We start from the raw sequence: 24255 nt of genomic DNA on the forward strand, positions 1-24255 counted from the left end.
GGTCATTATTCTTGTAGTAATATAACAATGACTACCACATATTCATGAAATAATGCCTCCTGGGTGCTCGTGTATTAACCATGTACTACCATATACTTGTGTATAATGTAGTAATGTTGACTGCGAACACACACTGCTGTTGTTGTTCTGTGATTCCACCACAAGAGGGCGTCCGATAACCTCTCATGACTAGTCAAGTTTCATCTCTCATTCACTCATCTGAATAAAACCATTCCACTAGCTCTGGGTTCTATATTTATTTTAATACACTGAAATAAATATTGAAGTTTGCTTCTTCTTTTTTTTTTACGACATACTGAATATTCATACGGAACAAAATAAGGGGTTGTTATAAACGGGCACGAGCGAAGGCTCGTCGTGAAGGAAGTCGCCCGACTGTTGATTCCACTTCCTTTTTTTTTTTCTTCCACAGCAGTCGTTTAAAACTGACACAGGTTTGAAAACAAAGCGTCAGTGAACACTGAACAGGTTCATCACACGGGAATGAAATGTCTTTAAAGGTCCAGTGTGTGACAGAGATTTCACACAAACACGTGTAGAATTCCCTTCCTTGTCTGAGTGTGGACATTTTTTGAGACACACTCTCAGAGTGTCCTGGCTGCTCTGGTGGACGTGTCTCGTGTGTTTGTCCTTGTGTGTGTGTGTGTGTGTGTGTGTGTGTGTGTGTGTGTGTGTGTGTGTGTGTGTGTGTGTGTGTGTGTGTGTGTGTGTGTGTGTGTGTGTGTGTGTGTGTGTGTGTGTGTGTGTGTGTGTGTGTGTGTGTGCAGCAGTCACTCATCTGAGAGCCCACACTGCCACTGCATTTCAAGGGTGAGCATGATTACAAACGAGCGCCAGCTGTGTCAAATCGACACACCTGACACTGATTCCCGCATTCACCTCCACACGCTTCAATTTTACTCCCATTTTCCATGAACTGAAGTCAAATATATGAGATATTGTATGAAAAAAGACATATGTCTCCAAAAATCTGACTGATTGATGATTTAAAAGGACCAATGTGTAAAATAAAGGTGAAATCATGCACATTTTTAAAAATTCTGTTATATTTTTCATTACCCCTAAAAAAAATAGCTTTTTATAGTTATATCAGGCTGCTATTTTGCTTTTACAGTAGTCCACAATGGACATTTTTGAGTTTTGATGCCAAGTGAAGGCTACACAGCTGCTTCCACTTCCTCCGCATGGGCACTGAGGAGACGTGGACTAATATAAAAACTGACACACTGACAGGTTCCCCCTTAAAAACTATGCCTTTTTTGTAAGAGTAAAACATGTATATTTGATGGAGAGTATTACAGCCAAACTCCAACTCAGGACAGACGCTTTCACTGTTAAACAAGCACCTGTAATACTACAGCTACAGACACTGATTAAGGACACAAACTCTCCACAACCTCAACAATGAAGAAGTGTCCCCCAACAAGTATTTGTTGTGGTAATAATGTGTTAATACATGGGTGATTGCATATGGGCTTGAATTAAATGAATCGGGTGACTGCTGTATGTGTAATATGATTTGAATTTGAAGATCAAGGTGGAGCAAAAACAACAGAGGCCTCCATCTTGTGACGCCATGATTCTACGCCTGTGGAAGCTTAGGACACAAACGGCGAAGCGTGACATCCTTTCTGAACTTACGAAGGCCACTAGTTCCCTGGCGCTCTTGGCGAAAGGTTTGTTACAATATGCAGTCTCACCACTAGATGTCACTAATTGTTACACACTTTACCGTAAAGCGCCATACGTGTCAGGATAATGTCAAGATACAGTCCTCAACTTGTGCCAGGTGGACAGGAGAGGCCCGGTCAGTGGAAGCGCAGCCTTTTCTGTGCCTCAAACTGATTCTCTTCCTCTGCAGAGAGCTGGTTTCCTTTCACGCTGTAAGAACACGAGCAAACATCATTCGTCATCAACACATGTTCGTTGAAAAGACCTGATACGGCAAACTCCTGTAACTACACGAGCACTACAGTGAGTAAATACCTTTAATAAAAAAGCCCGGCCTCTGTGACAGAAGCCAACACAAAAATGAAGTCTGCTACTGTCAACAGTGTTCTGGCTTCACACAAAGCTTTGGCACAGATGTGATGCCACCAACTCGTCCAGTGGGTTGACAGGGAGGAATGATGATGATGCACCTGCTGCACCAAACTCTAAACAGTCTTTACTTAACTGCTGGTCTACTGCTGCCTCTATTAGTAAATTTGTGTTAGATAGGGAAGTCACAAAATAGCACTTTTGAACTCACTGATGGAGGCAGTGTGCCGTGAGGTAAAATCACTGGTTTTCTCAATGGGCTTTGGTGCAGGAGAGTGAGCAGATTTACAATGAGACACAGAAGGGAACCCAATCCTAAACCTGTTGAGTTAGTCCCATGGTCCCAATAGACCTTTTTCTTCATCTCGGGCTGTTACATGTTTCCACTAAGTTTGGTGAAATTTGGTGCAACTTAGTTCCGGCTTTGTCTTACCGGGTTTCACCTTTGGGGTGCTACTGTGCTATTTTGCACTACTTTTATGTATGTTTCCTTATTTCATAAGTTTTCATAAGTTCTGACTTGCGTGCCAATTTTCTTCTGTTTTAACCAACGTTTAGGGGTGAGAAAAATGGAAAGTTTCAGGAATTCGGGAAGGTCCTCGCACAAGTAAGCTGGAACCGATCATATCAGGTGAGCCTTTTGTCTAAAATCCTGGTTTCCCCACTGAGAGCCATGATTTGGCTGCTGTGAGTGTGGCCAGTACTGACTGTGTCTGTACCTCAAACGACAGTCCTTCAAAAAAACAAACCTGAACAATCCCTCTAAAATCACTGTTCCGTGTGCGTGTTATAACCTCACCATATCTCTTTGAGTGCTGTGTTGTGAGTCAAGGCCTCGGCGAGGTGTTTGAGCCCGTGCGCAGTGAACTGGTTGTTGATTAACCTGCAGACAAACACAGTCAGTCGTTGTTTGACCACAGGCGATGAGCTCCACGGTGACATCATGTGAGTATCTGTGTCTTGTGTGTCCGTACCAGAGGTGACTTAAACCTGTGTTCGCTTCGACCAGCTCAGCCAAGTGTGGGGCTGCGTCATCCGCCAACTCATTCTGCACCAGCCTACAACAGGACACAGACACCAACGTCGTCATCGTGCTTCGTTAAATGACCGCTTACGTCACTCGGTGGATTTACCCACCAGAATATCCTGAGGACGCTGTTCTCTTTCAGAGCCTCTGCCAGAAACTTCCCCCCCGTTGATGTGATGCCATTGGCCGACAGACTACAACACACAACATATTTATACATATTTAAAATATCAACAAACAGGTTTTCATTGTGGCTTGTTGTCCTCTCACCTGAGGTTGGTGAGATTGGGGTGGTGCCTCAAAGCTCCCGCGAATGCTTCTGCTCCCTCGTCACCGATGCTGTTCCCCCACATTCTGAAAATGACAAGCTTCATGTGAGCGGAATCACCTTATATACCTTATACAGTATAATTATTACTGCACTAAACCTAACCCTACCACATAAGGCACTTCCTCCACCTTAGGTCAGTAAATATTCAGTCATGAAAATGGAATGAATGATTAAAGAGAGTGTGTTAATAAACTGAAGGTCTGATTTTTATAGAACGACAAGGAAAGTTGTTGTTGGGTTTGTGCTTCTGTCCCGTCATCGTTACTAATCGACCAAAACCTGGGAGCTGCTGAGATGACAGAAGTTGCTGCAGCTCGACTGTTTTGATCATTGACATTAGAGTTTTAAATCATTTAACTCATCATCTTAGCTTCTGAGTGAGTGCTTCTGCCCCTTTTACAAACATAACTTTCACTCTCGATATCTGTCAGTTATTCAACCATTTAGGAGTTATGGCACTGAGAAGCGGACGTCACAAACGTATAACGCGCTGGTGAATCTTGTCTGTGATTGCACGGTCCATGTGAATATTTTCTGGTTTCTTTGCTCCATATAACAAACATCATTAACATCAAATCATTATCTCCAGACATTTTATGACATTTCATTTCACCAAACAAGTACTCGATCAATTGAGAATGAATTGATTTATTGGTCTAACCTTTTTGCCAAATGGCAGAGAACAGCAATGACAGCTCTGCTTTAGACTCTAAAATGAGAGTTTTATGAATAAAAGTGAAACTGTAACCATTCCTTATCCCTTTATCCTATATCCCACTTTTTACCTTCCCAGTTGGTAGAAAGAGGAAGAGTAACAGTAGCTGTCAGTGCTGTGACCTGTGAATCACACTGTCCTGATCAAATGTATTACGTTAAAGTCGATCTTTTTGCTGATGATGCAATTTAATATGTGACAGGCTCCACACACCCAACCCTGCCTCTTACTCGTCTTCAAGCTGGTTTTCATGCCAGAAAATGAAAACTAATACATGGTTTTCAACAATGAATAACATCCTGTCATTGCAATGTCAAATAATGATTATTTACATAATCGATTCATTTGTTGATTATTTTCTTTAATTGAGTCTTTGTTTGGTCCATAAAAATGTCAGAAAATGTTGATCGGTGTTTACCAAGCCTGGAAATGATATCGCATAATAATCACAATACACTAATAATCGAAAATTGTACAGAAGAATAATTAAATTGATTAGAATGCATATAAAGATGAAACAGTTGACATTTGTTACTCGGTTTAATTCTTACCCCACATCAAATATAGACTTGCTCTTCTGAATTGCACTGGCCAGATACTTCCCACCAACACTAGTGATCTTGTTCTTACCAATCCTGAGGACAAAGGTGATCAGACAATATTCCATGAAGACTGAATAATATCTGATAAGACCGGGACCATGATGTCTTTGGTACAAGTTAGAAACGTACTTGAGAACCCGCAACTTTGGACACTCTTCAACTATCTGAGCGACGAGCTTTGCGCCAACATCTGTGATGTGGTTGTTGTAAAGTCTGTGGATGAAAAAAAACACACTAATGAGATTAGCTTAAAAAAAAAAAAGGGTGAGCACGTTTTTGTAATGACATCCCCAACCTCGGGAACCCCAGGACACTGAATGTTTCAGATGTTTCCCCTGCTCCAACACACCTGATTCTAATGGTTCATTTGAATCAGGTGTGTTGGAGCAGGGGAAACATCTAAAACATGCAGGGTAGTGGGTCCCCAGGACCAGGATTTAAAACCCTGCTTTAAACTATGAAATAAATATGGATATAGATATGAATGTTATACTGTTATGCATGATATTAAACATTTCTGTAACTGTAGCTATGAGCAGAATACAGGAGGAAAAACACCCTTTTTTACAAACTAGAAAACTACTTTGTTTGTATACTCTGCACTAAACATGTTTGACTGCTACAGTCACTTTTAAGATTTAGATTCAAATAAAAAAAAGGGGAAATGAACGGTTACTGACACTGGTTTGTCGCACTGGTAAAAAAAAAACAGTCAAGCTGAAATAGTACAACACAGAAACAAAACTAAACAAAACTAAATCTCACAGCCTGTAGTCCATGGGAATTTTCAAATGATTATTGCACCATATACAAAAAGATATATGCGAGTCATGACAATGACATAAGCATCGGTCGCAACATGTGTTATTGTGACTGATTACCCAGAGGGGAAACCCCTTATAATTTGTTTTACTTTCTTTTCACTTATACCAAAAAGAAACTTTCACCTTAATATTGAGTGTTCAATCCATGAAGCAGAAGTGCAGATCTCCTGCTCAACCACTGGAACCACAGTGTTTTCCAATTTTCCACTCACATCCTCACTCTTAACCATAACTTCTCAACTCTTTAGCGTTTTCACTCTCTGTTACCCTTATATGTTATGTTATGTTAAGTTATGTTATGTTATGTTATGAAGTCCAGACATGTTCCCAAACTTTTTTCTTTCACACAGAATTCAAAACTTGTCAAGGTAGTGGGTCCCCAGGACCAGGATTTAAAACCCTGCTTTAAACTATGAAATAAATATGGATATAGATATGAATGTTATACTGTTATGCATGATATTAAACATTTCTGTAACTGTAGCTATGAGCAGAATACAGGAGGAAAAACACCCTTTTTTACAAACTAGAAAACTACTTTGTTTGTATACTCTGCACTAAACATGTTTGAGTGCTACAGTCACTTTTAGGATTTAGATTCAAATAAAAAAAAGGGGAAATGAACGGTTACTGACACTGGTTTGTCGCACTGGTCAAAAAAACAGTCAAGCTGAAATAGTACAACAAATCAACACAGAAACAAATCTAAACAAATCTAAATCAAACAGCCTGTAGTCCATGGGAATTTTCCCACCACAAATGATTATTGCACCATATACAAAAAGATATATGCGAGTCATGACAATGACATAAGCATCGGTCGCAACATGTGTTATTGTGACGGATTACCCAGAGGGGAAACCCCTTAAAATTTGTTTTACTTTCTTTTCACTTATACCAAAATGAAACTTTCACCTTAATATTGTGTTCAATCCATGAAGCAGAAGTGCAGATCTCCTGCTCAACCACTGGAACCACAGTGTTTTCCAATTTTCCACTCACATCCTCACTCTTAACCATAACTTCTCAACTCTTTAGTTGTTTTCACTCTCTGTTACCCTTATATGTTATGTTATGTTAAGTTATGTTATGTTATGTTATGAAGTCCAGACATGTTCCCAAACTTTTTTCTTTCACACAGAATTCAAAACTTGTCAAGGTCTGGAAATTAGTAGATGTTCACTTACCCCAAGACCTCCACCACTTTGTGCTTACACAGCTCCTCCGCGAGCACCTCGATGCTACTGTCTGACAGGTGATTGACGCACAATCTGAAAACAAGCAGCACAGTGTCAGTGCTGCGAGTTACAGTGCACTTGACTCTCAGTAACGCTCGGCGGCAGTTGGACCTCTTACCTCACGACTGTCATCTTACAGAACGAAGGCTTCAGCTGCTTCACGCCATAATCACTGATGTTGTTGTTGTCCATGTCGACACCCAGGAGTTTCTGATGGTGTTGCAGGACAAAGTTAATGGCGGTGCAGTCCCCCGAGTACACATTGCAGTAACCCAGCTTGATTAAGTTCGCTGTGATGCCTTTCGCCGTCATCTGAGCGATGTCTTGGCTCCCGGTCTCAAAGATGCATCTCAGCATCCACAGAAAGTTTGGCAGAACGTGGACTTTGTTGCCTTCTTCGCCGGCGTAGTGGGGTAAGCCATGCAAGTGGGACTTAACACTAGTGGACAGGTAGGATTTCAGCAAGGCCCGTTTTTTCTTGAGTAACACAGGGGAAACCAGATGCCCCATGAGGTCATTGTGAGCCTTGGACAGCAGCCCGCACAGGAAGAGATTAGTGAACTGAAGGTGCTCATTGGTCACAAATGGGTTCTTTTCACTGTGCTTTGAGGAGTTATTGATACACGAGTCAAAGAGCAGGCAGGAGGATTCCCTCTGCCTGCTGCACTCTGTGAAGAACTTCCGAATGGAGTTTGCTGGAGCCTGCTCATCCAACACAAGAGCAAACGCCGCCAAGAAAGACTGCAGGGTAATGTGGAGGAATTCAAAGTTTGCCGAGCCTCCTCTGGCGTCATACTCGCTGACAGGCCTGAGAAAGCCCAGCGACAGGTCCTCCTCTCTGAGACCACATGCGGTGATTTCCTCCTGGTCACAAATGAAGGTGCCGCCCTCCATACCCTGTAGTGCCAGTTTGGCAAAAGCAGCGAGAGGCCTGAGCCTCGATTTGAACGTCTGTGAGGCACAGCGGGTGCTTTTCTTCAGCTGAGACGAAGCGGTTGAAGTTGAGTGGCTGAGAAACACCTCAGAGAGCAGGAGGAAGATGTCAGTGAGTGTGACGCATGTATCGGGCAGATGAAAACTATCATGTATTGTGTGCAGGTGCTTGAAGCTCTTGAAAACAATCCAGCTGAAGAGAGGGGTGGAGCAAAGGCCGCAGAGGTGGGGGCTAGCATCCAACTGGACTGACACCAGCTCTCTGTGCTCCTGCTCCTGAAAGTGCAAGTTAATGTAGGTCTTCAGATGAGTTGGCGAGAACCCTCGCAGAGCCACCTTCTTTCGGATCACCCTGCTCTGGATCTCGATCCCTGTCCGAGTTGTCAGAACCTTCTGGGAGCCCTTCAGTAGTTTTCCACAGAGCAAGCTGACAAGCAGCTGGAGAGGGTGGGCCTTGTGTTCTGGCGACACAACTTCCGGCACATTCAACAGGTCTAGATCCTCATGAATCTCATCATAACCATCAAATGTAAAAATAACCTTTTCAGGGAAGCGTAGGATGTAATCAAACACCTCATTGTCTGGATCATGATCCGGGTGGCAGTTGTAATTGAACAGAAGGTCTCTGAGGGAAATCTGTTCGGTCTTCTTGAAAACACTGAACATCCTACAGCGGAACTTAAATAAAAAGACAGCGTCCGTCTGCAGCTCTTTCTTGGACCAGAGGTTCTGGAGCTTTTGCAGGAGGATGGATTTTCCCACACCGGCGTCCCCCATCACATAGTTGATTTCACCTTGGGGATTGAAGACTGCGTGGTCTCCCAGGAGCTGGTCCAGACTCTCCATGAAGCCCAGACTTTCATTGCAGTCATTGAACAGCTCCATCAGGGTGTCGGTGTAAAGATCCTCCAGACGAGTCTCGTCATGCTGTCCATAAGACATGATGAAACAGGTGTCCCGGCTCATTTCCTGCCTCAGCTTCTCACTATATCTGCTGACTAAGAGCAAATACATGTGAGTTAGTGCAATATGGAAGGCAGTACTGACAGTTAGGGGTGAATCACGCACACACAGAGAAAATGTGACATGTGATGTGACACAATGAGGGGAAATAGATTAAAGCACTTAATTAAAGCTGACTTTTCAGCTTCTTAAATCTGAATATTTATTTGCTCCATATAACAAAGAAATTATTTAAACTGAATATTTTTTAGATTGGTTCTCAAAGACATTTGAGAACATCATCATTTCCAGGTTTGATCAACATTTTCTGATATTTGACCTTACTACTGTATGTAAAGTAATGCAAAGAGGGATAATCTCTGTTTGAATTTAGAGTTTGCAGAAGTTGCAGACAGGTGCACAAACACAATGGAGGGAGTATTATCTAGAACAACATTTCACAACACAAGTAAAGGAGCGCTATTGTTCATAAGAACGACAACGCCTTGAGAGCATTGCAGTGACAACATGTAGGAGTGAAACACGTGCGTAAATGTGACTGCAGGCGACTGCTCAGCCATTTCATATTCAAAACAAAAAAAAGTGCTTGAAATGTACTTATTCATTTGTTGGACTGTTATTTTAAAATGCAATCCACAGTTTATTCTGAGGAACTGGAACTAGAAATAACTAGAATGAAGGAGAGGGATATTTGTACGTCTCCTAAAGCTGTGCCTTAACTCTTCACACTCGTCTAACATCTTGCGCAGTGAGACCTTTAAAATGACACAAACACAAAGCTCAGTGTGGGTGGGTGTAAAACTTACTGGGATCCGTGTTCACCACTTTCATCGCTGCTATGTGACTCCTTGGGTTGAAGTTTATCTCTTTCAGCCATGGCTGGAGGTCTATGTATGCATCACATACTTTGTATATGATAAAGAGAAAGTATTCACAGGCCTCCTCCCCTTTGCACTGGACAAGCTCCAAGATTTTGCGCACCTGGAAAATAATAACAGTTGCATACAATATTGCAGTATCTTTTATCTGGGAACTTGAGAAGGTCAAACATGTTGATCACACCCTCGTAGTACAAGTATTATAACTATTTATTTATGTACTGAAACCCACAAGTATGAGAGTGTGGTATGAAATGATGGTTTTCCTACCTGATCCATCTTGGTGACAGCCCGCCGTACGATCTCGACGTCCTCTTCACAGAGGAAGCCGCTGGCCAGCAGGTTGTCCAGGATGCACTGAATGCTCCTCAGCCTGGACACCAGCAGCTCTCTGTGGTGGGTGAGCATGTGCACGCATTTGGCCTTTTTGGTCGAATCCATTGTTTGCGGCACAACACTGTCACTTCTGTGGGATAACAGAGGTATAATACACTATAAACTGTTCACGTCCATTTTGCATAAACAAACAGGGCAGTGGTTGTTCGTCTCTGTATGCTGGCCCAGCAATGGACCCCGCCTTTTCACCCTATATCAGCTGGGAATGGCTTCAGCGACCTCAACCTTCATGTGGGGGATGAAAGAAATGGCATCGTCACAATAATGAAATTCAGCTGACGATTAATTAACTCAAAATAATTGCAGTTATCGATTAGTCTCCTCCTAATGAGGTCCTTATAAGATTCTCAGTCCTACTGGACTACTGAGTTTTTACCACAAAAGGTTGTGATGAGGTGACATATAGACACACAGGTTTAGCTATTCTTCTTAGGACACTGCATTGACATCCATTGATGCTGTGTTTAAAGGAAGAGATCATGTTATCAGCATTTGTTTACATTGAAAAAGTTACACACTATAGCTTTACAGTTACTTTAACTTACACAATTCCTCTGACATTAGGTTCAGCCTCATTAGGATCAGGTTTTGTACTACTGGTCCTGACCTGAAGAGGTAACAAATTAAGGGCTGCAATGATTATCTGATTTATCACTTACTAATTGGTTACTAAATGAATCGTGGACTATTTTGATAATCGATTTGAGTTCAAGTTTTCAGCTTCTTAAATGTAAATACTGTACTTTCTGGTTTCTTTGGTCCATATAACAAAGAAATCTTCTAAAACTGAATCACACTTCCCAACAATTTACGGACCAAACAAGTGCTCGATTAATTACAAAATAATCGACGGATTAATCGATTAGAAAAAAATCTGTTTAAAGGACTTTATGATGAATATTCTGACTCGTATTTCTTAATTCATTCCTCTTTACTTATTAATAACGCTGCTATGACACGTTTAAACTGAGATGGTGTCAACATTAAAGTCTCATTTAGTATATAAGGGTGTGAGTGTAAAAATCAGCAGCTAAACCAAAACTAAAAACAGTAAAATAACGGCTTTTGTTGAGTTAGTAGCATTGACTGAGCCAAGACAGGGAGTGGTTGTTGTGAGCAGAGACAAACTAACTGTACAGTGTTGTAGTTTTAAATAAATGACACTTACCATAGCTTAACGTTGTCTCCACAGCGCTACGTGTGAATGAGCTTGAGCTTAATTCACTGTGAAAAGGCGGTTTGTTGTTGTAGGAAGTGAAACTATTTCAGCATCTACGCGTCATTTCTCCTCCACTGTTTCACAACCTGTGGTGCATTCACGCACCCGCGGAAATGTGAAACACAACACACACATTACACACCAGTTATTTCACGTTAAACACAGTACATTAGCAGATACTTAGCTACAGAACTCACCGAATACAACACCCCAAATATGAAGAAGATGAAGGACATAGCATGTCTCAGAAGGGAAACTACGCCCTCTGCTGACTGGACGCGGTACAGGTCACATTAAGTGACCTTTTATTTTGAAAGTCACAAATTGAAGCTCATTTGGGTTTAAGACCCCACTTAACAATGAGCAACTGGGACTGCGAGGGGTACTTGACCTGGTGGGGACTTTAACTGGCAACCCTTTGGTTACAAGCCAAGTTGCCTCTCCACTTGACTATGGGCTGCACCCTCAATGCTAAGGTTTATAACAACAACAACAATCAAACCACACTTATCACTTTGCTTCTTGATCTTGTTTTTTGTGCTGGAATTAATTAATTTAATTCTGAAACAGGAGCCTCATGTTATCCCCATTAAGTCTTTCTGGGGGTAAATGCAAAGGTAACTTAATTGTTTTTGTTTTATTGAAAATATTACACCTTTACAATTTTTTCAACAGCCACCTCAATTGTTTTATCATGGCCTCTGTAGGTTTTTCTGTCTTCTTTCTTGTGGTGATATTTATCAATAAGTCTGAAAATGATCACATTATGCAAATCAAGTGATATGAGACCTCAATTTAAATCATTTACCAGGCAACTCAGGAAGTGATGGGACACTTTGCTGCTCTTTTTGGCTCTTCTACAACAACGACACAACTAGAATCACAATACAACACATCAATATCGGCATTGGTGGTCATCTGGTCACATATGAAATAGAATTAAATAAGTCCATAAGGCTATGTTTATCCAATGAGAGGAGATCAGAACATAGACCCCCACTCTCAAAGTGCTATTATTATTATTATTATTATGGTACTGGGTTTCACTGCATCACAGCTGACGTAGTAAAAACATGTTTATTTTGGTTGAAATTCACATAAAGCATAAATAGAACAGTCTCACAGGTGGTAAATGTTTTAGAGGACAACAAAAAAATGACAACACATCATAATCTTAAATCATTAGCATTGACAAACATGTGATTGTGCACAGAACAAAAAAAAATTCACAACACAGACACAAATCAACAAAATAACAAATATCTGGAATTGGACACAAACACACAAACAATTTGCATTATTTTTCATTTAAATAATAAATGAAGGCAGCTGAATGCAGACATAGAAAAATGAGTAAACCTAATGTCAGAGTGGGTTAATGTCATGAATGTGCTTACTGCACTACTTTAATGATCCTGCCCTTTTAGAGTGGATTTAAAATTACTTCACACAGGAAATAATGTGCTTTAAAAGGCGACTGGAATGTAAATATTTGGTACTAAGAAAAATTATAGTTTGTATAGACAGGACTTGTGAATTTGGGCATGTGTATCAAAATTATCATTATTATTATTATTTTATTTTCATTTAGCTTATATTGTACTACCATTTTTTGTGCTACCAAGGTTTCCTTCCGTTTAATGTTATTCACTTGTAATTAAAAGGGCCAGTGTGTAGTATTTGGGGGAGGGTCTATCAACAAAAATTGAAAACAACTATTATAATTGTGTCTTCATTAAAGCAGAACTATGCAGGATTTTTAAGCTTAAGTAACAGCTTTAGAGTCACTCAGTGTGTTTACATGCATGTGAAAAGTCTGATTTTAGTCAGACATGTAATGTCATGTTAACACGTTAGTCCGACTACAATCGAGCTAGTTTTAGTAAATCTGATTAACATACCTGGATTATGAATTGTCCAATTACTCCCGCATGTATACGTTTAGTCGGATGCAGTCGGACTTCGCATTCTGCACATGCACCAAAATTTCCTCGGTGGCCTTTGACCCCGGAAGTAGAAGGAGTATAAACTGGTGGTACTGTTGCCAAAAAAGAACAACACAAAGGTGTCTGCGAGAGCGGGAAGCTGAGGAGAAGACACACTATTGGACTGATGATGCAGCAAGTACTAAACACACTGAACCACAGCACAGTCCATCTCACTTGCTGTTTGTTTTTCTGTTTACTTCCAGGAAACTGATTTAATACGCACTAGCTTATAGAGAGATGCAGCGCCACCTACGGAGGCGGAGTCACAGCCAATAAATCGATTTTCTCCTCCGCTGGTGTACTCTGACTTTTGTTGTCCAGTTGTCTGTCTTAATCTCTTAATCAGACTACGGCCATAGCTTGATTAAATTTTGCATGTAAACATACTGACTGTGATGTCTTGTTACAGGGAGAGGATGGGCAGCTGTCTCCACCCCCACTGTCTGATAGCGGAAAACCAGTCATGACCTTTTGTGTCCCAGCCAAGTACGGTCTAAAAGATCAAGGTCAGTGTTAGCGTTATTTATTCATGGCAGAGCCGGCGGAAAAGAGGCAGAGAAAAACTTTGTCGCAGGAAGCCAGGAAGAGGGAATGACTGTTTGACTTGGTGAGGGGGCCACACATGAGTAAACATCAGACTGGAGAGGGGAAAGGAGGGAGGCGTGTCAGTGGTGGGTTTTTACGACAGTGAGTGATAAAGGGGTGGACACAAGGCGGAGCTCCAGAATTCTGCTGCAAAGTTCTGCTTTAATGCGTTATTTCCTTGGAATCAGCCCCTTAATATTATATTAGTCCATCATGTTTGTATAGTAGCCCAGTGGCTCTAGACGAGGCTTTTTCAAGGCCACCATAGTCTCTTGATGCCATATGCAACATCACCATTAGATGCCACTAAATCCCACACACTGGTCCCTAAAATGACGAGCATGAACCAATAACAGAGCGAGGAGGAAATGTGTTAAACTATAGTGGGCGGTACCTCAGCGTTGGAGCTCAGTAGTGTTAAAGCTGTGTCTTTAAATGAATGAGACTAAACCAAAAACGCTCAGCAAAAAGGGTGCAACAACATACTGCAGGTGGCAGCCACAGTGCCACCTGGAGGCCAAAGCTAGCGTAAGTCAGTGTAACAGAGACATCTGCTCACATCTCTCATGCTCATACCACATAACATCCACCACAGGTTGAAGAAGCTCGGCGACACGGGGAGAGTCAGATCTCGCTCTCGTACGTGTGCATGTAGGTCTTGAGCGAGAGGATTTCGGCGTAGCTGCGGGTGGTTCTGCGGTAAAGGTCCAGGCCCGTCAGGATCTCCACATCTCTGACCCGAGCTGTGTGCATCTTCATCAGGTCCTCCACCCAGCGGGCCTCCTCCTCTGAGCTCTGTGTGGAGAAGACGTAGGCTTTAGCATTCTTCTCCTTCTCCATTTCTCCTCCTCTCAGGACTGTGCTTCCCTCTAGGGCTGCAACTCACCACAATTTTCTCAATTAATCAATACTTGTTTGGTCCAGAAAATGTCAGAAAATGTTTCTCAAACCTCGAAATAATCGTGTTCTCAAATGTCTTGTCTTGTCCACAAACCAAAATGGTTCAGTTTTAAACCAGAACATATTCACATTTCATTAAGTGAATAATTGTTGCTTCACTTTTAAGCAGTTTCTCTACTAGGGCTGCAACAATTATTCAATACACTGATTATTAATAATAATTAATAAGTTTTCTGATTTTTCAGCTTCTTATATGTGATTTTTTTCTGGTTTTTTTGCTCCATGTAACAAAGAAATTATTTCAATTTAAGAACGTCATCATTTCCAGGTTTGGTAAACACTGATCACCATTTTTCAACATTTTATGGACCAAACAAGTACTCGATGAATAGAGAAAATAATCGTTAGTTAAAGCTTTGCTTCGTACATTATTAGAACATGGAAAAAAGTTACAACTGGGGTCTGGAGTAGTAAAGACTGAAAACAGCTTCCTCACAGTATTCTGTTCAGGATTTTTTTAGGCATGTGATGCATCGTAAAATGCAGTAACGATATAAAAACACTTTGTAGATTTTGAGAGAGAGGAGGGAAAAGCAAGAGGATTATTCATATATATATATGTATATATATACCGTATATATATATATGTATACACATATATACATATATATAAAAAGATTTTCAAGAGCTATAGGGATGATCACCAGGTGTTCACTGTTATTTATCTATTTATACGTAATTTTTTGGTAACAAAAATATAAAGAAGAAATAAAAGAGTAATGTAAGAGGAAGAGGAAGATCAATAATCATTCATAATTTATGGAGAAGTGGTGGGATTTAAATAAGTTCTTCTTTTCAAATAAGTAAATGAAATCATTGTGTTGTCCACTTTTGCATTATTATTTTCTGCTGCTGCTTATTTCATCTATATAATAAATATCTGTTTCACGATAAATGGCGATTAATTACAGACAATTGTGCGATTAATTAGTTGTTGTTTTTTAATCGATATATATATATATATATATGTATATATTGTTTGAAATAATCCACTACTACTGTAGTGAATTATAGTATCTGTTCACTGAGTGACTGCACCTGCATCTACACCACTGCCTTTTGTTTGCCGTCTAACTGAGATGTCTTTGTCTTTTCTTGATGCAAAAACACACAGAAAAAGCTCTGCCACTTTATTCTAAACTCCGACACATGAGCGAATGACGTAGAGGAGAAGAAGAGCAGACTGTCCTGCTGTGAGGCTGCAGGTACCGCTGATAGATAAAGAGAGCAGGAATGCGGCTAAACCAGCTCTGTGTTTATGGACGGTACAGTATGTCATTAAAATGGCATTTGTCAAACAAGCAGTTTGATACCGGAGCGTGTATATTTATAATCCGTCGGCTCCTCCAGTGGAAACACTCACACCAAGTATTTAGAAAAACCTAACTTTTCCATTGTTTGTTAAGGTTGTTAATTCAGACATTTTCCTGTGAGGTGACAAAGTCAGAGGTGATATTTGTCAACATTCTGTGAAGAAATGTACTGTATTAAGACATGCATGACACACCAGAGATTAAGTAAACATGTTAAATTAAAACACTTGCTTCTCTCATGACAACGGTACAACCACTTTTCAGTGGGCCCACAACCGTTCTTTACATTGCCAGTCTGTTGTGGCGGTTTGTGCCAAACAGAGAGTGTGCTGCAGCTGTGTGGGCTGTGACGGTACTGCAGGTGGGGTCATGAAAGGTTATTAAATAGAAATAAATAAATGGGTTTTTTTTGGTTTTTTTTCAGTTGTTAAAAAGCAGTAAAATATGTATGATCGATTTTTAAGAAATACTTATGTGGAATAAAACTAATTCATGGCGTTTAAATAATGTGTTATTTTACTTTCATCTGACCTAGTATAGCAGGTAAAATATACATATATAGCAGTATTGTATGAGTATCCAGTGTCAGCCGATCAGGCCTAACATTTCAGTATTTGCACTCAATGTTAATTTGTTAATTTTAATTTGAAAAATGTTTATTTATGTCAATAATACTATTAAAGTACCCATTTTTAACATCTAAAAATAAAAATAACCCCATTGTTCCAACAGTCGGCTTAGAAATGAAGCTTAATTCTTATGCTCTTCATCATAAGAAAACATCTGCTCTTGTGTCTTCAAGTCTTGCAGCGCCTCCTAGTGGAGAAACCAGGAGGAGGAGGCAGATATTTGTATGATCTCACCTGCCGTCTCACAACAATCTCAACAGTTCAATCAGCGCTCCTTAGATCTCAGTCAGTGACATCTTTACAAAGACGTTATTATACAAACTTGACAGAATGGACACATTCCCTCTGAGTTGTGTGTGTGTGGATATACAGCATAACTGGACGGACGGCGTGCTGTTCCTTACATTGCAGGTTTCATCGTTGCTGGCTCGGTGCGGCAGGATGAACGCGGCGCTGCTGAGAGGGCCGCCGCACGAGTCCGCCGCCTGCGTGAAGTCCAAGCAGCTGGTCAGCACCACGAAATAGTGAGTGGGGATGGGAATCGTTCCACTTATGTACCTGCAACAGAGATGATGGCACATAACGAGGGGATAACCAAAGAGAAGTCAAGAGCTGCAAGTTCATTAAGTTATTATTATTTTATATTTTTAACTTTTTAGACTGTTTTCCTTTTCTTAGGTTGCATAGCAGCCAGTAGGGGGACGCCTTCTACCTAAACTACCCTGTGATTGGTCAGTTTCTAATGGCTGTAAAACAAAGTCTAGGTTAATATTGAATTATTGATGAATGATGCCAAAAAAAAAAGTTTCCTAACCCAGTTTTAATGTGACAAATGTATCACTGATCCCTGGTAATGCAGAGATTAGTGTCCTAGTTTGGACTGAATTCTGAAAAGAAAATGTGTTTGTATTTAGGTACAATGACTATTCTCACTCTTTAATTTTCTCTGCTGAGTCTCTGACGCCGTCATGGTTGTAGTCAAATATGGGCCCGATGAGTACGTTCACGCCGTTCCTCTCGGTGGCGTATTTCTTCACCAGCGCTCGCTGGAAGTAGCTCCATATTCCTGAGAGGGGAAATGTGGGATGAGAGGACGAGGTGATGGACAGGAAGGATAAGGTGACAACAAGATGTGATAGAAGAGGAAAGGAAAAACAGCAAGGAGGTTACGGAATCTGCCGGAAACATACAATAAAAAAAAAAATCATACGACACAAGATGTTTGACTCACTCTTGAAAGCAGGATACATGGGGACTGTGTTGGTGATGAGAACAGAATCATATTTTTTATCTATTGTTGAGGATAATTCTGTATATAGAAACAAAAAGGAAACAAACTGTGGTGAAGTTGACAAAAAAACTGAGTTAAAGATGAATATAAAGATACACGCAGACTTTTTAAAGCCCCAAAACGTTAAAATTGGTTCACTAGTGTACATTCTGAATTAATAACTGATGATAAAATGTAATGTACTTTATTTCTATAGTCCTTTACAACAACCCACAGGTGACCAAAGGGCTTTACAAAATAAAAGCATTACAGACACACGGCATTAAAAACAGACGGTATAAAAATGAAATGTATTAATTAACAATTAAATTATTTAAAATCCATGAAACATTTTATTTGCCTAAGTGCATGGATAAGTCAACTACATATATATGTATATATATATATATATATACATACATACATATATATATATATATATATATATATATATATATATATATATATATATATATACACACATATATATATAAGCCCAGTGAGCCAGCTGAAATTGGTGCATAAAAAGGTGAATTCAGTTTGTTATTTGCAAAATAAATACGTTTTTGAAATTCATGTGAAGCACTGTATATACAGAAAAAACATCATTAAAAGGGCTCAGATCTTGAACTTCTACACTCACTACACACTACACTCGTAAAAAAAAAAGAAGACACATTTTACACGTTATATAAAGCAAAGCGGAGGCATTTGATCACAACTTGGGTGCAAAAGGTAAGAGAATAAACGTAAATGAGAGATTTCAGTGTCTGATATTTTCTTACTAAATGCCCTCAAAGGTCCCATGTGGAGCATTTCCAACGGTTTACTGGCAGAAATTGAATACACGACCCTGAAGCGTATAATCGATTTTAAATACAAATAATTTGGTTTTCCCTTTGACTTTGAATATATTGACTTAATATGAGGAATATGAGAATGAGCTCGCTGTTCTCACGCCAATATTTGTCGACAGCAGCCGGAATGAATGAATGAAGCTGCGTTTCATATTTTGAAGCAGAACATTTATGCAAACTATGCACAGGATGTTGAACAGCTTTGTCAATAAAAAAAAAAGAAAAATTGTAAAATCATGGTGGTCTAAAATGACTGGGATCATGAAAAAAAGACAAAAAGACAAAAGAAATCATATATAATTCAGTTTCTGTGAATTAAAAATCACCTCAATTAAAGTCATTGCAGGTCACAGATTTGTGTTGACGCAGTGTAATAAAGTATTTTGTCTGTGTTGCTGCTGAACTCACGTGGTGGGAACAGGAAGGCGTAGCTGATGTGTTTGTTTGCTCTGTAGTTGGTGCACGACTGACTGTAGGCTGGAGGAACTCTGCTGTCAGGCTTCACACAGTTGGACAGAGCGTCTGGCAGAGGAGACGACTCCACCTGATGGGCCAGCCACACACACACACACACACACACATCATTGTCATTTTATGGTGGAATGTAAACACAAAAATATGTCTCAATTCTGTTTTTATGTCTTAAAAACTTCTCCCAAACAATCCATAGTAGGAACGTGACAACCACTTAACCTGAATATTATGAAGTGTCCATAACGCATTTTTCTTAGTGAAAAACACTTAGAAATAAGTGTTGAAACAGTAATATTTTAGAAATTAGTCATGCAGAGAGGGCTCCAACATGCAGCCCGTGGTCCATATTCGGCCCCCCAATCAACTCAATATCAAGTAATAATACTTGTAATACTATAGTACTTTTTTTGTATGTATTTTTTATTTTTTAATTTACAGATTAATTTTGCAACATAAATACACTTTTTTTATTGTTGTGAACAGAATACCGTTCCATTTAATAATAAACACCTTTATTTTGAAATGATGTGGAATATTGTGACAAAAAATTATTATTACAATATCATGATATCATTTTAAGCTCGTCACCCTGGTATATACAATCGAGCAGCATTTTCGGATTTTCCTCCAAGTACCACCAGAGGAAGCTCGCGTACCACTCGCGGTACACGTACCACAGTTTGAGAACCATTAGGTCTAATGAACTGCCATGCATTTAACACTAAAACACACTAAATACTAAAATCGCAGCTGCTAATTTGAGGATATTGTTGAGTTTTTGGTCCTTTTATGACCTTTTTCTTCAACAACTTCAATAACAGTCGTGTAATATTTTGAATTGAGGTACATACAGGTGCTGACGTACTGTACCTGTCTGCTGATAGTGAATGACGTCCACAGGGGCATAGACAGAGATTCACTGTAGCCGCTGATGTAGTCGCTGTGGTGGAGGATGGAGTATTTGGTACGGAAGAGCACAGCGGGTCGACCGTACGGCAGGTTCCTGTTGTCTGAGAAGAGGAGGAGGAGCAGCGGAGAGGATTAGAGCATTTTTCAAACAGTCAAATGATCTTGTACTCTTTAATTACTCGATTATTAATGAATCACTTTGAGAGTTGTGCTTTCTGATTTTCAAGCTTCTTAAATGTGAATATTTTCTTAATTTCTTCATTTTATGCAAGTGTTATTTAAGAAATCCAAATTAAAGGCTGGAATACGTTCTGCAAATTTACATATTCAGTCAAAAATGACGTGTCCATATTATCTATAATGGTATTTTAATTATCTGCAAACAAAACTTTAATTATTTTTAATTTTTCCTGCCTTCTACAGCTGTAATTGTCTTGAGTATTATTGAGTATAAAATTCAGGTATCTGTACTTTAATTTGTAATTTATATTTCTAGCAACTTCTATTTTTTGTCCACTACATTTCCCAGAACTGTCTTTGTTACTCGTTACTACCAAATAAAATCAGAAGAAGAAGAGTTGGTAACAGTCTGTATTTATATAGCGCTTTTCTAGTCTTGATGAGCTGCAGGAATTGAACCCACACCCTTCCAATTGAAAGACAACTCGCTCTACCACTTCTAAATACTTTTACTACTAAAACTTTTTGATACACTTACAGTAAGTACAGTAAATGTCATATAGTTTGACTTTTACATAATTACTTCACTTAATATTTAAAAAAAAAGTGACTTAAAATTCTACCAAAGTCATTTTCTGGTAAGATACTTGTACTTTTACTCAAGTATCCCTTTTAGGTACTTTATACAAGACTGGTTAGTGTCAATTAAATGAAAATAATCATAATTACTACTTATGGTGGAAGACTGAATTAACAGCCACGTTTTCAACAGAACGGTGAAAGACTGACCATCAATAGCTTGCCTCAGTCGCTGGTTTAGCTCCTCCACTTTGTTCTGTAAGAGACAGAGCCAGAGTGACTCCAGGTTATAGCCTCGTACAAGGGTCACTTTCAAACCTCTCTGGCCCCTACTTTTTACACGCAACTGCAAAAAGATCGGAGATTGAAACAATCTCTTGCCAGAGATCTTCACATGGGAATCACAAAACACAAGAGTAGATTAGGTGAAAACAGTCAGTGTGCAGCAGGGCTGGGTCTCGTTACACCTGGGTCGTTGAATTTTGGTCGTCTTCTTCATCTGGGAGAGAATTAAACGTTTAGTTTGAGACCGAATAATGAATGGAAACGAAGGTGGACTGACTCCAGCTCTGCTGCAGAAAGCAAAGAGGCAACAAGCTCATTTCAGTTTTGAGGAAAACTGAATAAAAACAGGTATATTTTCACACGTCAAGTCAAGCAGGCACACGAGCACATCATCATCGCTGATGAGCCCATGCAGAGGAGTCTTGTTTACTGTGCTGTGTAAAAAAAGACACGTTTGACTGAACTAGAACAGAGAAGAGTCAAGAAGAGATTAATTTTTACTGTGGATTCACAAACTCATGTCCTGAAAATTGCATTTCCAGCACAGCTAAATTCTCAATTACATGTCATAAGGAACACATTTTAACCCTTAGAACACAGAGCATTTGGCTGCTTTTTTCCAATTTGTCCTTCTTTTTTTTCCCAGCAGAACTAAGGCAATTGGACGAAAAACCTGAGCAAAAAGTACTCAAAAATGTTTAAAATCGGATTGAATTTGTGAAATTTGGAAACATGTCACAGTTTAAAGTTCACTTGGCTCGTTTTTATGAACAAAAAGAAAAGAAAAACGGTGACTTCTGCACAATTATTGCTACTTTATATCACTATCCGTGCCGCATGAGCACTAAGGTTTAAGCCAGGGTTGCGTTACTGCTGAAAACAACAAAAAATTATATGATTAGTGTTGTTTTTGGAAACAGCAACATCTTCTCTGTAAAAGATAGATAGATAGATAGATACTTTATTCATCTCACAGAGAAATTCACAGTTCAGCAGCTCCAGAATATGTTACACGATAGAAACATAAGAGGCATGCAGGTCTATGTACAGTCTAAATATAAACTGAAACATATGTATAAAAAGGAAAAAAAGAAAAAATATATAAAAAATATAAAGGCGTTGTAGAATGACATAAATCTTAGAACATTTGGTTGGCAAAGCGTAGTCTACTGCTTAACTGTGTCACTAAAACACATTTCTTGTGAAATGTAATTGAGAATCCAGGTTAGTTGTGTGAGAAAGTGCTTGTGTTTGGAATTTGGCATAAATGCAAAAACACACAGCTGAGCTTTTCAAGAGTCACAGTCTGCTGCAGATAACCTGAGCATTTCACATCATCAGTCTGATGTGTCCACTGGTGCATGCAACTGGGATTAAAGGGAAGCAATTTTTAAGATTCCCTGTAGATCAATGTACACGTTCCTTTGACACGTGATTTGACATAATCTGACAAAACTCAGATTAGATGATTGATGACAGATATCCCTTCCATTTCACACCGTTCTCGTGTCATCTCAGTGCAGAGACTGACTTCACTCTGAGTTGAGTCTTGGGACCGAACAGAGACGATTTGTGACGGCTCCTGTTAAGGTGGGTTGTTCCCTTCCACAGTAACTCCCCTCATATCTGTAATATGAGAACCTAACTAAATAAATATGCTGTAATTCGGAGGCTGCAGATGGAATTTTAAGTGGCATGTGCCACGTTTACCTCGCTGAACAAACAGTCAAATTAAATTGCCTCCCGTTGAAAGAATGGAGGGAATGCGAATAACTGGCCTCTGAAACAGCAGTGTGTAGGGAACTACGGTGGCCTACACATACCAGAAAAGATGTTCTTTCTCTTTATTTGTGTAAAAAAACTTCTGTTTCAAAATGTAAGATACATATATTAGCTGGTTTGGGCTGCCTAAAGTATATAGAAGAGTCTAAATCTATTTTTCTGCACATAAAGCCTCCTAAATTCCACACACAGGACCTTTAAAGAGATTCTTCATCATCATCATCATCGTCATCATCAATCATCACATTAAGAGATGACATCATCATTTTTGGAGATTGGTGTGTTTGTCAACAGACCTATAAGTGATGTAAACAGCCCTGAACTCATGTGTGATTACATACATATGCTCAGTCAATATTTGTCCTTGCATGGTTTTTAATGTGTTTCTGTCCTTTTTTATTACTTGGTCATACGTGCATGTGTCTCATCTTCTTTTACTTGCCATTCTTAATTAATTCATTTACTTTTACCGCAATAGACTCAGCTGGGATTGGCACCAGCAGCCCGGCAACCCTCATGTGGAGGATAAAAGCGGTAGATGATGAATGAACGACTGAATAATTTACTGATCTGGGGAAGCTCCAAACATCTTGTTGTACACAGGCTGCACAACAACAACAAAGGCTTTCCGAATTCTAGCTTCATTAGTTCAGCATGTCACGGCAAACACTTCATATGAAACTATATTTGGGGACAATTATCTTTGTGTTTGTATGAAGACAATTCAGCTTTTCATCATCAAAGCTGACCTTTAACTCCATGTTCTGTGGACTGTAAAATCAACGAGATAGTATCAGCTCATTGAGTAAATATTTTTTACAGAACATTCATGACAGGAACTCATGATGCCTACAGATGTATCTGACAAAACAAGCACTAATTACCTAATACGTGTCCGTGCAGCTGCTAAAACATGTATCTAGTTCAGGTCTTTTTTGAAGTGTGGTTGTACGAGGCACTGACACGTTGTCAGTGCTAACTGTGCTGTGCACCCTCTGCACCAAGAACCACCCTAAGACACGGAGGCAGACGACGGCCACGAGGCAACCAGGAAAAACAGATGTTAGCCATTTAGCATAAGGCTTAGCTCGTAAAATCTATGGCGGCTTAATTCACTGCCTTATTTCACTGTTAAAACAGTAAAACAGTCTTTTCTGACTGGAAACTGAAATGTGTGTTGCTCTGTGAAACCCTCGCTCCTCCACACCAAAGTCTATTTCAATAAACTGACATCATTTAGGGATTGTTGATCAAGAA

General features: G+C 39.7%; 2 protein-coding genes across 4 annotated transcripts in view; both read right to left on the bottom strand.

Moving 5' to 3' along the window:
- Positions 1 to 741: 741 nt before the first annotated feature.
- On the bottom strand, positions 742 to 11367 carry nod1 (nucleotide-binding oligomerization domain containing 1). Of its 2 annotated transcripts, XM_058647437.1 has the most exons (13): positions 11137 to 11367; positions 10514 to 10575; positions 9843 to 10426; positions 9501 to 9675; positions 6917 to 8729; positions 6748 to 6831; positions 4866 to 4949; positions 4686 to 4769; positions 3359 to 3442; positions 3199 to 3282; positions 3036 to 3119; positions 2861 to 2944; positions 742 to 1902 (listed from the first exon to the last, which is right to left on the bottom strand). In XM_058647437.1, the coding sequence occupies exons 3-13, from the start codon at positions 10011 to 10013 to the stop codon at positions 1830 to 1832; spliced, it is 2820 nt and encodes a 939-aa protein (XP_058503420.1). In that variant the 5' UTR covers positions 10014 to 10426; positions 10514 to 10575; positions 11137 to 11367; the 3' UTR covers positions 742 to 1829. The 2 variants fall into 2 exon arrangements, with proteins under 2 accessions (XP_058503420.1, XP_058503421.1); XM_058647438.1 differs by lacking the exon at positions 10514 to 10575 and having other exon boundaries at positions 9843 to 10038.
- An 878-nt stretch (positions 11368 to 12245) lies between these two features.
- enpp2 (ectonucleotide pyrophosphatase/phosphodiesterase 2) overlaps positions 12246 to 24255 on the bottom strand; it is a 34421-nt gene continuing 22411 nt past the window's right edge. Inside the window, exons 19-25 of one of the 2 annotated variants that reach the window (XM_058647440.1) lie at positions 21142 to 21187; positions 20134 to 20273; positions 19198 to 19333; positions 17894 to 17971; positions 17596 to 17728; positions 17067 to 17220; positions 12246 to 14555 (exon numbers count right to left, since the gene is read on the bottom strand). In XM_058647440.1, coding sequence (XP_058503423.1) covers positions 14385 to 14555; positions 17067 to 17220; positions 17596 to 17728; positions 17894 to 17971; positions 19198 to 19333; positions 20134 to 20273; positions 21142 to 21187 — 858 coding nt within the window. In that variant the 3' untranslated portion in view covers positions 12246 to 14384. Of the gene's footprint in view, positions 14556 to 17066; positions 17221 to 17595; positions 17729 to 17893; positions 17972 to 19197; positions 19334 to 20133; positions 20274 to 21141; positions 21278 to 24255 lie in introns of both variants that reach the window. The other variant, XM_058647439.1, reaches the window with a different exon arrangement.

This window comes from Solea solea, chromosome 13 (genome assembly GCF_958295425.1).
Source record: "Solea solea chromosome 13, fSolSol10.1, whole genome shotgun sequence".
Lineage (NCBI taxonomy): Eukaryota > Metazoa > Chordata > Actinopteri > Pleuronectiformes > Soleidae > Solea > Solea solea.